This window comes from Hypanus sabinus, chromosome 27 (assembly GCF_030144855.1).
Source record: "Hypanus sabinus isolate sHypSab1 chromosome 27, sHypSab1.hap1, whole genome shotgun sequence".
In the NCBI taxonomy this organism is placed as follows: Eukaryota; Metazoa; Chordata; class Chondrichthyes; order Myliobatiformes; family Dasyatidae; genus Hypanus; species Hypanus sabinus.
In genome coordinates, this window is record NC_082732.1 from 32,584,772 (window position 1) to 32,598,385 (window position 13,614).

General features: G+C 38.2%; 1 protein-coding gene across 2 annotated transcripts in view; it reads right to left on the reverse strand.

The window, feature by feature from the left end:
• prkcz (protein kinase C, zeta) overlaps positions 1–13,614 on the reverse strand; it is a 375,947-nt gene that overhangs the window by 79,561 nt on the left and 282,772 nt on the right. For both annotated transcript variants that reach the window (XM_059952188.1, XM_059952187.1), the window contains exons 12-15: positions 13,093–13,228; positions 11,269–11,356; positions 8,487–8,606; positions 5,252–5,331 (exon numbers count right to left, since the gene is read on the reverse strand). In XM_059952188.1, coding sequence (XP_059808171.1) covers positions 5,252–5,331; positions 8,487–8,606; positions 11,269–11,356; positions 13,093–13,228 — 424 coding nt within the window. The remainder of the gene's footprint in view (positions 1–5,251; positions 5,332–8,486; positions 8,607–11,268; positions 11,357–13,092; positions 13,229–13,614) is intronic.

The window sequence follows — 13,614 nt, forward strand, 5'->3', positions numbered from 1 at the left end:
AATTGAGACACATTGATCCATTTTGATTGGCAATAATCAGGGAAGGAAATACAAATGCTACATTTTAATATAATCTTCTATCTGGGTACTAAGCAATGAAATCCACTATTTATGCACTAAGTGATAGACAAGGGAAAAGTGCAGATTCAATTGCAATAATAATATAATTTTGACATTTACAATTTCATGAGTTGGAAATATAACCTGAATTTGACAAATTCTTCCACTAAATTGCCCCTTAACTAGTCATGCCATATAAAGCACTCCAGAGGAGGTTTTGCCAGAAGTTGCAGTGTATTAGAAAGCACAGTATGCAAGATTTACAGTGTCTATTGGCCTTAAGCAGAATACAGATCAAATCCAGCATCTAATTAAGAGTATGCATTAATGAGTGGGAATATATGGTCCCATGGAATGAAGGCAGCTCTGAACCTCCAGATGTGGCTCTATATCTCACTTTATAAGCTTCATTTTCAGCATGGGATTGTAGCCAATTCTTGAACACTACAGTAGGCTGGCAACCTTGTAATTTTTCCAGTTATTAAGAACTACCCACTATGGACATAACACACATTTTTGACAGGGTTAACAAAGAATAAACAGGTATCCCAAGAGGAAGGGTTGTAAGTTGGCCAAAGTGGAGAGGATTTTGGAACACCCCACAGACAAGCTAGTACCCTCTGCCTCTCGTACATATTTCCAGCATATGTTAAGAGTCCAAAATTCCCATTCAGTACAGTTTGTTCAGGATATATTACACCCTGAAACTTATTTCCAAACTTAACAATTTAGGCTGAAAATTATAAAAGCAAACAGTTCTTATCCAAATAAATGTCTATAATTTCTGCAAAGTTTTCAGCTAAACGCTTAGAACCATAGAACACTACAGCACAGTACAGGCCCTTCAGCCCTCCATGTTGTGTCGACCCCTATAATCCTTTAAAAAAAGTACTAAACCCACACTACCCCATGACCTTCCATTTTTCTTTCATCCATGTGCCTGTCCAAGAGACTCTTAAATACCTCTAATGTTTTAGCCTCCACCACCATCCCTGGCAAGTCATTCCAGGCACTCACAACCCTGTGTGTAAAAAAACTTACCCCTGATGTCTCCCCTAAACTTCCCTCCCTTAATTTTGTAATTTTGCCCTCTGGTGTTTGCTATTGGTGCCCTGGGAAACAGGTACTGACTATCCACTCTATCTATGCCTTTCATAATCTTGTAGACCTCTATCAAGTCTTCTTCATTCTTCTACACTCCAAAGAGAAAAGTTCCAGCTCTGCTAACCTTGCTTCATATGACTTGTTCTCCAATCCAGGCAATATCCTGGTAAATCTCCTCTGCACCCTCTCCATATCTTCCACATCCTTCCTATAATGAGGTGACCAGAATTGAACACGATACTCTAAGTGCGGTCTCACCAGAGAATTGTAGAGTTGCAACATGACCTCTCCACTCTTGAACTCAGTCCCCTTGTTAATTAAGCCTAGCATCCCATAGGCCTTCTTAACTACCCTATCAACCTGTGCAGCGACCTTGAGGGATGTATGGATTTGAACCTCAAGGTCCCTTTGTTCATCCACACTCTTAAGTAACTGACCATTAATCCTGTACTCAGTCTTCTGGTTTGTCCTTCCAAAATGCATCACCTCACACTTGTCCGGATTGAACTCCATCTGCCATTTTTCTGCCCAACTCTGCAGCCTGTCTATATCCTCTTGTAACCTTCGACACCTACAGCTCCATCCACAACTCCTCCAATCTTTGTGTCATCCGCAAACTTACTCACCCATCCTTCTGCCTCTACATCCAGGTCATTTATAAAAATCACAAATAGCAGGGGTCCCAGGACAGTCCCTGCGGCACTCCACTAGTCACCGACCTTCAGGCAGAATACTTTCCTTCCACAACTATGCTTTCTTCCTTTAAGCCAATTTTTTATCCAAAGAGCCAAGGTTCCACTTATCCCATGCCTCATGACTTTCTGGATGAGTCTCTCATGAGGGATCTTGTCAAATGCTTTGCTAAAGTCCAAGTAGACCACATCCACTGCCCTACCCTCATCAATTTCTTTTGTTACCTCTTCAAAAAACTCAATCAGGCTCGTGAGGCACGATCTTCCCTTCACAAAGCCATGTTGACTATCCATGAGTAGACTGTACTTCTCCAAATGCTCATAGATCCTATCCTTAAGAATCCTTTCCAGTAGTTTGCATTCCACTGACGTAAAACTCACTGGTCTATAGTTCCCAGGTTTCTCCCTATTACTATTTTTAAACAAGGGAGCTACATTTGCCATTCTCCAGTCCTCCAGCACTTCCCTGCAGCCAAAGAGGATTCAAAGATCACAGCTAATGCTCCTGCGATATCTTCTCTCAATTCCTGCAACAACCTGGGGTGTATCATATCCGGTCCTGGGGATTTATCAATCTTAATATTTTTAAGAAGATCCAGCACTTCTTCTTCCTTAATCGCCACACTGTCCAGCACACAGGCCCGCTCTACTTCGACCTCATCCTGATCAAGATCCTTTTCACTTGTGAATAATGAAGCAAAGTATCCATTTAGGACCTCCCCAACCTCCTCCACGTCCAGGCACATGTTGCCCTCTTTATCCTTTAGTGGTCCCACCTTCGTTCTCATCATCCCCCTATTCTTCACATACGCATAGAACGCCTTGGGGTTCTCCTTAATCCTACATGCCAAGGCCTTCTCATGCCCCCTTCGAGCTCTCCTAAGTCCTTTCTTTAGCTCCTTCCTGGCTACCCTAAATTTCTCATAAGCCCCTCCTACTTCCTGCTTCTTATATATAACATATGCTTCCTTTTTCCTCTTGACAAGTTGCCTCACATGTTTCGTCAGCCACAGTTCCCTTTTCCTACCATTTTTTTCGTGCCTCAGTGGGACAGAAGTGAAGAAAAATTGAACAACTGTTAAATTTTAAAACCTGGATCTCAAGAGTCCAAAATTACTCAATTTATGATTACTTATGATGATACCTTTATGGTCACTTAAATTATATATTTATTTTTAGTTGGTTGTGAGCTATTCCGCAGTATAATTGATTGGTGAAAAAAGGTTTGAAGAAATAACAAGAAAATGTGGAACACCATGTAAACATTCTTGAATTATGAAGGAAAGAAATCACTTCTAAAAAGTTGCAAATACAGCTTTGTTGTTTGAATTATAAAGACAATAATCTGATGTTGAAAAATATTCATTTCAAAAGTAGTAGAGCTATTTTTTCATAGTTCTCCTAGCTAATTTATGATCCTTTCCAATTTTTTTGAGTTAGTCAATACTATGCTTTTACAAAGGTGTCCTCATACAGTATACCATCAATTTGGCTTTAATTTATAATTTAATTCTGGACCATAAAGACAAGAAGAAATATGTAAATAAGATTGAAAAAATGCAGAGAAAATTTACAAGGATGTTGCCAGGACTTGTGTACTGCAGTTAATGGCAAAAGCTGAATAGGTTTGGACTTTATTCACTAGAATGTAAAGACGGAGGGGAGATTTGATTGAGGAGGACAAAATTTTGAGAGGTATGGATAGGGTAAATGCAAGCAGGCTTTTTCCACTGAGGTTGGGTGAGACTACAACTAGAGGATAAAGGTTAAGGGTGAAAGGTGAAATGTTTAGGGGAAACATGAGGGGAAACTTCTTCACTCAGAGAATGGTACGAGCTGTGAGCACAAGTGGGTGGATGCGCCATTCATTTCAATATTTAAGAAAAATTTGGCAAGGTATTTGAATAGGTACATAGAGAGGAGGGGGCTGGAGGGCTATGGTCCTGGGGGAGATCAATATGACTAGGCTAATGGTTTGGCATGGACTAGATGGGCCAAATGGCCTGTTTCTGTGCTGTAGTGTTCTATGACTCTATAACACCACTGTTTACCAGGCCTTGCTAACTACTAGCAGGAGAGAATAATTGCACAGATTAATTATATTAGGCTGTACTAAGGCTCTTAGGAAAAATTAAAAATGAATCAAAAACTTAGAGGAAAATTCACAGGTTCTGCAACTTTTTTTCTGCAGGATGGTTGTAATGGCTCTCAACATCTAGATGTCACTTCTGGATTTCCATCAGAAAAACACAGTCTGGATGCCATTACAGTAGCAAAAGACTTTAGTTGTGCCTGTGAAGCTTAATTTTTAAAACCTTTTAATGAATTTGTCCCAGCCTAGTACTGGAAATTTAACTCAGATAACTTCTAAGTTATTTTCTTCCAGATCATCTTCAAGCTGCCTAACCTATGTCCTCCCAGTAATTCCATACATCTACCCAGGCTTGCAATCCTCAAGTAAACTTATTCACCAACCATCACTCACCCACTCACACACAAATTCACTAGTCACCTCATTTCACCCCCTTGTCAACCTACCATTCACGGATTATGAAACTACTCAATCTACCGATCTCCTATCTCTACCTACATTTTTACACAGATGCTCTTGCACCCACTGAAGATCTAACCTCTCCTTCACCATGACCACCATGACCAGCTCTGAACTTCAATGTCTGGTGACACTGCTTCATCAAAAGGTATTTATAATAGATAAATACAAATTCAAGGACTTTGAGGTTTCACGGCAAGTCAACTTACAAAGACAAGCATACTCATTTTCTTTCAACTTGTAAATACACAATTAAATTCATGGCTATTTCTTGTTGATGTATTATCTCAGCTCAACATAGCTCACCTCATAACACTTGTACTTCAGGCTCACTCCATTCCTAGTGTCAACATAAATGATTGATCTATTACACTGCCAGACATGTTGTCCTTCCTTGGAAATACCAATGCTGCAGTGCAGTTGGGGTCCTTTCAATTCATTATGTATCCGCCCAACTCTTTGAAAGATCTACACTTCTGATCTTTTTTCAACTAACCTTGTTTTTGCTATAAGCATTATTCCAGTTGCTTTGGAAAATTACTCTGAACCTATCTTTATCACTTCCTGGGAGGACTTGCTTCTTAAAGGGTGTTTTTTCATGTTACATCTTGCTAGTTTGCCCACCATCTGAAATCCATACCCTCTAGTCACAAACCTTTCTGCCACTGAAAATAGTTTCTCTTTATTAATTTTATCAAAATCCATCATGATTTTGATCGTTGCCATTGAATGCAATAAAACAATCAGGTGAACAGCTCATTTTCTCCTCTTTGTTCAAAGCTCATTATTGTCTTTAGGTGGACATTTTGTCTTAAAATCAAGGTTTCAAAGATTAGTCTCTTACCTTATTTAGAAATCCCTTCAGGACACTGGCAGCTTTTACAGAAAGTGATCTAGGAATTCGAATGGGCTTCTCCAGAATGACTACAAGGATCAAAAAAAAAGTTGCATTTATGATGGATGATAATTTTCCTTCAGTCCTCAATCATTTCTTCCATTAAATAGTACTCAACATTTTAATGTTTATTTTACTTCATTAGATCAACTATAGCTGAAGAAGAGAGGTGGGTTAATGAGAGGTGCTATACTTCAGTTCAGAACTTGACCTTCAACTACTAGGATCAAATTTTCTCCTTCCGCATTCTTGGTTCCAAACAAATTTCTTGGTTATCTAATCAGTTCCCAGCAAGAATCACACTGCATAAAACTATTTCCCAAGATGGTATGAGATATTTAGTACTTCAAGAATGGACAGCAGGCACATTATCCCTTTGCTATTAACAGAAATGCTACAGATTATTTTTCAAAACTAATATTCTACATTATTTTTAATTGAAATATTTACCAATAAAATAAAAATATAGTCTGAAACATTTTGCTGGTGGCATGGTAGAGACCTCTGAACTCTCCAGTGCAAAACCAACATCAGAGATGAGCTGAAAGACAAATGTAACACATCTAACCTCTCACTACTGCTGGACTCAGCACTATGTTCAGGGACGAAGAACAGGTACCAAACCATGGAGCCAGATGCACCTCCAGTCTTTATAGCAATCATACATGAGATATGTAGCAAAGCCCCATTTGTTCTGATGAGAATGCTAAACCTTAATTGAAAAGGCAAGTGTTTTTATTCTCCTTATATTATTTAAGGTTTTAATTTATCATTTAAATATGTTTTAACTATATCATTAATATACTGTTTTCATTTATTTATGTCCATTTGAACTGTTTTTCAATTTCTCCAGTCATGGGGCAGCATAGTACCATAGCGATTAGTGTAACGCACTAGTGAAGTGGGTTCAATTTTGCCACCATCTGTAAAGAGTTGTATGATCTCTCCATGACCACATGGGTTTCCTCCATGTGCTCTGGCTTAATCCCACATTCCAAAATGTTTGGGTGAATAGGTTAATTGGTCACATGGGTGTAATTGGGAGGTAAGGGGTCATTGAGGTAGAGGGGTCCGTTACCGTATTGCAGTTCTAAATTTAAAAAATCACAGCAACCAAAGGTCTGTGGACATAGCAATGGCATGTGCTACCTGAGGGCTAGTCACTGCTCAAGCACTATTTGGTTTTCAGTTTGAATGCAGTAGCAAAGACTGGAGGATAGTAAAAGTATAGTAAAATGCAGTGAGCAAGGAAAGGGTCTTATCCAGCACATCCTATTTTACATTATTAATCTTTTGGAAACAGGCCCTGGCAAGGCCCAGGTCCTAAAAGTAGTGGTGAGTTACCTTCTTGAATAACTGCTGGATTTCTGGTCCCAAGTGTTGTTGGCAGAGAGTTTCAAGAATCAAACTATAACAATGATTTGCAATATATTTACACATCAGTAAGCTGCATGATTTGATTTGGCCTGGCCAATTATTCATATTGTTAGGTAGATGCCAGTGTTACTGCAGGTTACTCATGCCAAAAGTATTCTAACAAAATACTGATTTCTGCCTTGTAGATGTTGCAAAGATTTGGCATGTCAGAAGACCAAGTCACTCCCCTAGTCACCAACTTTTGATGTGGTTTTGAGCCAAAGTGTGTATATAGCTATTCGAGTAGTTCAGTGGTAACCACTGGATATCGTTGGAGATGACTGAATGATTATCTTGCCTTTGAATGTTTGAAAAAGCATGGTTCTGGAGCATAGTATTCATAACTACAGTGGAACGTTGTCTGATCCCATAGCCTCTGCTGAATTGAGTACACTCAGCAATTTCTTGATGTCAAATGTAGTGAACTGAATTGATTGTAGTCAGACTTATAGGATGGTGCAGATCTTAGGAGGAAGCCGAGATCAATCAACTACTTCGCACTTCTGGCTGAATGTGACTGTAAATGCTTCAGTCTTGTTTGCTGATAATGGGGATAATCCTGAGTCTCCTCCTCTGATTGGCTTTTTAGTTGTCCATTGTCATTCACAGCTAGGTCCAAGGAGCTTTGATTATTGTGAGATCCCATTGCATGTTGTTTTTGTTGTCTAGCATGCATGTAGTGCTATGTTGGGAACTGATCACTTTCTCCGTTCCTCAAAGAGCTGATACCCTGGCTGAAGAATATGTTAGGTTGTGTGATATATTGTATATTGCTGCTACAAAGAATGTCCATAGTGCCTAATGGATGCCTAGATTTGAACTGCCATAGCTATTCTGAGTTAATCCTGTTTACACAACTATAGTGCCGCACAATGCAATGGAGCATTTCCTCTGAGTGAAATGGGACTTCATCTACACAAGGACAGTGCAGTACAATGTACTTCTAATGCAGATACATCTGCCACAGGTGATTTATAGTTTCATTATTCATTTTTAATAGTAAGGAGTAAAATAAAGAAGGAGAATAAGCTGGTTTAGTTGTTTGGGTGTGGAGCTGGAGAATGAAATTTCTAAAATATTGTATCAAGTATGCTGAAGGCATGGCCACCAATGGTTAGGTAATGGGATGAACAAGAGGTTTGATATGGAAGAAGTGTATTTTGTAAGGTGGAGGTTGGCAGTGGTGAAAGGAGAAGGGAAGGCCAAAGCTTTGAAACCATTGAAACAAGGATGTGAGATGTAAATTGGAAGACACTAGAAGATGCCACCACATGCCAGCAAAGACAGGGAAAGTGACCAAAGGGATGGGAGATGAACATTGGGATTTTATATGCATTAGGTGAAGAAATGTGCAGAAAATTGAAGACAGGAATTTGTCTGGAAATTAAAATGGGTGAATATTTCAATGGAAGGAATGAGATAAGGGAAGTGGTAAACAATGTTACACAGATACAGGTAGATAATTGCAAGGACATCATGTTGGAAGACAAAGAGACTGTGAAGGTTATAATAATCTGTTGTTTCAAAAAAGACTGTGACATGGAAAATAATAGAATAAGTGCCAAGAGTTCAGTAGATAGAAAATCTGAAGATATAGACTTCAAATACTTAATCAGAAAAAATGCTATTGTCCAGAAATGGATGTCAGATGAACAGATAGAAGAGGTAAATTAACATATTTATATTCAGATGATGTTGCCAAAAAGCACTAAATAGATAAGGATGGAACACAGAATTATTCTTTCTGAGCCACTTATCCATGACTAACCTTGAAACAGATAATCCTCGGTATTCATATCTGGATTGTCAGTGATGATGTCAAATGGTGATCTTCCAGCCATCATTTCAAACATCAGTACGCCAAGTGCCCACCAATCTACACTGAAACCTAGCGATCAATAAAAAACATTAGGCAGTATTATTTTTTGTAGAAATTCCTTTCTCCATCATAAATACCCTGTAACAGGGGTTCCCAACCTTTTTATGCCATGGACCCCTACCATTAATCAAGGAGTCTGTAGACCATAGTTTGGGAACCCTTGCCCTAGAACCACCCATTTAACCACTAGTAGGTCATCTCTTCCCTCATCCAAGAAAAATAAAAAACAATCCATACTTATAAACTACATTATTAATAAACTAACCTGATCAATTATTTAAAAAACTCAGCTTAAATATTGTCAATGGACAAAGAAGTGGCAGATGGAATATAGTGTAGGGAAGTGCACAGTAAAAAGCACTTCGGCAGAAAGAATAAAGGCATAGACTATTTTCTAAATGGGAAGAAAATTCCAAAATCAAGCTTATCTTTAGACATATGAGCTCTATGTACAATTTTAAATTGTATTAAAGCATGTTTAGCACATATAGAAGAAGAATTAACCATTTGTAAAATTTTTTCCCATTTTTCTGTTGATATATTATATTGAAGTTCTTTTTCCCATTCTTGTTTAATTCTACCTGATATTTCTGGTTGTATCTTCATAATCATATTATAAATAAAAGCCACTAATCCCTTCTGACAAGGATTTAAGGTAAAAAATCAAATCTGAAAAATCTATTGAAGTTGAATTGGGGAAGGATGGTAGAACTTTATGTAAAAAATTTCTGATTTGTAGATATCTAAAAAAATTAGATTTAGGTAACTTAAATTTGTTGGAAAGTTGGTCGAAAGACATCAAACTACCTTCAAAAAAAAGATCACGAAAACATTTTATACCTTTCCTTTTCCATATGCTAAAAGCTTGATCTGTCAAAGAAGGTTTGAAAAAAAAATAAGTAAAATAGGGCTATCAAGAACAAAGTTTTTCAGAGTAAAAAACTTACGAAATTGAAACCAAATTCGTAATGTATGTTTGACAACAGGGTTGGATATCGGTTTATTGAATTTAACTAAATCAGCAGGAAGCTTGCTTGATTTTATTCTCATATTAACCCTCAATGTGACAGATGTCATTCAGATGTGGCTTCATTGACCCACATGTTTTGGTCATGTCCCACCTTATATTGGAAGGACATATTTGCTACCATTTCCTCAATTTGGAATATTGATTTACAACCTCATTTTATTACTGCAATTTTTGGTATACCAAATGAGGATGTTAATCAGTTTTCCCCTTCAATTAGACGAATGATTGCCTTTGTAACATTAATGGCCAGAAGGTCTATATTACAAAATTGGAAAGAAGTAAATCCTCTTACCACGTTTCAGTGGTTCTCTCAAACTATTTCTTATCTGAGCTTGGAAAAAATTAGAAGCACTATTTTTGACTCATCAATTAAATTTGAAGAAACTTGGGGACCGTTCATTCGACATTTTCATATGAATTAATCTGGCCTCTTCCAGACCTTCTCTCTGTTTATTCTTGTTCAGGTATGGAGTTCCGGAGTTTTTGACACTACCATATACATATAAACTGTTATTATTGCCCATGTTAGTTTAGTTTAGTTTTTTTTCCCCAATATATATTTTTTTCTTGTATTTTTAAATTTTTTTTTTCTTTTGATGATTATTCTTACTTTTTTTTCATATATAATTATTATAGGCTTGATTGATTAATGTACAATTTTTTTGTTGATATTTTAATAGGATATTGTTATCTTATTATTAATTTAATTTCAAGTCTATTGCACTTATAACCCATTCATTACTATGTTATGTTTTTTTTATATATGAAATTCAATAAAAAGATTGAAAAAGAAAGAAAGAAAATTCCAAAATCAGTGGTACAAAGAGATTTGGGAGTCCTCATTTAGGATTCTCTCAGGGTTAACTTGCAGATTGAGTCAGTAGGAGGGAAGGCAAATGTAATATTAGCACTAACTTTGAGAGGACTAAAATACAAAAGCAAGAATGTAATGCTGGGGCTTTATGAGGCATTGGTCACATCACACTTGGAGTATTTTGAGGAGGTTTGGGCCACTTATCTAAGAAAAAGACGTGCTAGCATTGGAGAGGGTCCAGAGGAAGTTCATGAGAACAATCCCAGAAATGAAAGGGTTAATATATGAGGAGTATTTTATGCCTCTGGGCCTAAACTTGCTGGAGTTTTAAAGAATGAGGGGTTCCTCATTGTCACCTGTCGAAAACTGAAAATATAGTGGATGTGGAGTGGATGTTTCCTATAGTGGTGGAGTCTAGGACCAGAGGGCACAGCATCAGAGTTGAGGGACATCCATTTAGAACAGAGATGAGGAAAAATTTCTTTAACCACAGGGTGGTGAATCTGTGGAATTCATTGGCACAGAGAGCTATGCAGGCCATGTAATTGAGTATATTTAAAGTGGAGGTGGTTAGGTTCTTGATTAATCAGGTTGTCAAAAGTTACAGGGAAAATGCAGGAGAATGGGATTGAGAGGGATAATAAATCAGTCTAAATGAAATTGTGGAGCAGACTCAATGGGCCAAATGGCCCAATTATGCTCTTATGTCTTCTGGTGTTATGGTCTAATTTACAGATGATAAAATGAAAAAAAAATTAGCTTGAAAAATAACTTAAAAACCTTAATTCAAGTACTTTTGATACGCTGTACAGTTAATCAAAGCTCACCATACTCTTCTCCTCTCAATATCTCAGGTGCTATATAATTGGGTGTGCCACAGAAAGTACTGGTAGTGTCACCAGGTCCAAGTCCTTCCTATGGAGGAGACAGAAATTACATGACAGCAAAAGTAGTATTTGACTCATTATAATACCTAATAATTGGATCTTACAAATTTTTAAATTTAGTGCCTTAAAACTAACTTGTTAAGTGTATTGATGTTAAGCTACAGTACAAATTTGAATAATGAGATAATTGACTATCGAGCTAAAGAGTTCCAAATCAAGGATAACTAGCTTCGGTATGGTACATGGTACTTATGTGAATATGGAACAAGCTAATGAAGTAATGCATTTGATTCTGTATCAATAATTCATCCTTTTCTCTGTATATATCAAAACTGTAAGATTTCTAATTTATAACATCTGAACGGATGTCCCCAATTGTAATTAAGCTCAGTCATGATCAACATTGTAAGCAAGTGTTTTTAAAGTCCTAGTACAAGAGTCACCAACCTTTTCTTGTACCGCGGACTGGTTTAATATTGACAATATCCTTGCAACCAGCTGACAGGGGGTGGTTAATTATGACCGGAATACAGTGATACTCGAAGGGGTTCCTTATGTGCAGTCTATTCTGTAATTTAGTTTTCATGGCACTCAGCGTTTGCTTCATTCCCACTTGCTCATGTTTTTTCTGCTCAAAAAACTCAATGGGTTTGTCTTTAAGTGCAGGGTGCTTGGACTCAAGGTACCAAAGCAGTTCTGAAGGCTTCATTGCCTCATTAGCCAGCCTCCCACGCGCTTGCCGCCAGATGCCTTGGCCAGGTGCGGCTGGTCTTGGGTGGGGTGAGAGGACAAGGTAAGGGCCAGAGGTACCCGTGTTGGGGCCGCGGCGATCGCAGGCTAGAGAGAGCGACCGACTGAGTGAGGTGCGCAACAGGGAGCGCACCCGCCCCCTATTGTAGGTAGGTAGGATCTATCGGCCGACGAAAGTTTGGCTGGAGGGATGACTTTCAGTAGATTGCAAGTGAGGTAGCTGCTCTGCTAATTATGAAACCCTGAGCTTGAATTAGGTAGTCTGCAAGTATTTTAGCACTGGGTTCCTCACAAACATTCGGTGTACTAAACAGGTTTAGAGGCAGCGTCCATCTGTCTGTGCTCCAAGCCAGTAGCAATGGCACTCCTCGCCGGCTGCACAAGGTGGCTGGTTACCTGAGGCCAACCAGTGATCCCTGGTGCTAGGATGTCACTGCATTTAGGTGACTGATGACTTTGCGTGCATTCAAGTTGAACAGTGGGCGTGACAGGGAATGAGGAAAGGTGCAGCTGACTCATATCATTTCACATCACCAAATCATATTGTTTCCACATGGTCCGGTAGCACATGCTGTGCGGCCTGGTACTGGTCCGCAGCCCAGTGGTTGGGGACCACTATCCTAGTGCTAACAATGATTTTCTTTCTTTCCAGTCAGGGCAAAGAATGGCATTGTTGTAAATAACAAATATATTAATATTATAGGTTTGATCCCAAATTTGCCTGAGATAGCTGAGCTGCTTGTGCCAGAGAGCTATGAAAAAGTCAAATATGCATATCACCTCCCATAAAGTGCTCGCCCAAGAAGAATAAGCTATCTGCAAATATTCATTTAAAATTGAGTTGGGCATAGCTATTTGATTAAATATGTACTGGCGATGCCGAGCTCATTGCCATATTGATTAGGTAAAGAAGGTTTCAAGAGGAGAAAAATTATAAAGAAAATATATTTTCCCTTTGTTAGGATCAATTCATCTGTTCATCTTAACTATTGTGGCTATAGGCAAACAACATACCTTGCACATTCCATAATCTGTTAATTTGATGTGGCCATCAGAATCCAAGAGAACGTTGTCCAGTTTCAAGTCCCTGTATATGATTCCTTTGTCATGAAGAAAGTTGAGAGCAATACAAATTTCAGCAGCATAAAATCTACAAGAAAGTAAACAAACTGGTAATTGCATTAACCTCCATTACAGCACATTCCTGCCCTGCTAATTTATGCAATGTTTCCAGAATTATTAAGTTACATTTATATTTCTCCTGAAATCATTTTCAGCTTATAACCACCCATTTATGGTTCTACACAGGGAATAAATTGCCCTAAATTAAAGCAACTGCTGAGTCCCATACACTCATCACATCTTTTACAATAGCCTATTTCTCTGTCACAGATGACCCCTCATATGGAACATGAACTAATAAATGCCAGTACTTCATCAACATTTGAACTGAGAATAATGCCTTTTCTTGAGCTAATCATCAGCCATACAGATTGGATGCAGGGAGCCTGTCTCCCTGGCTGTAGAATTTACTAT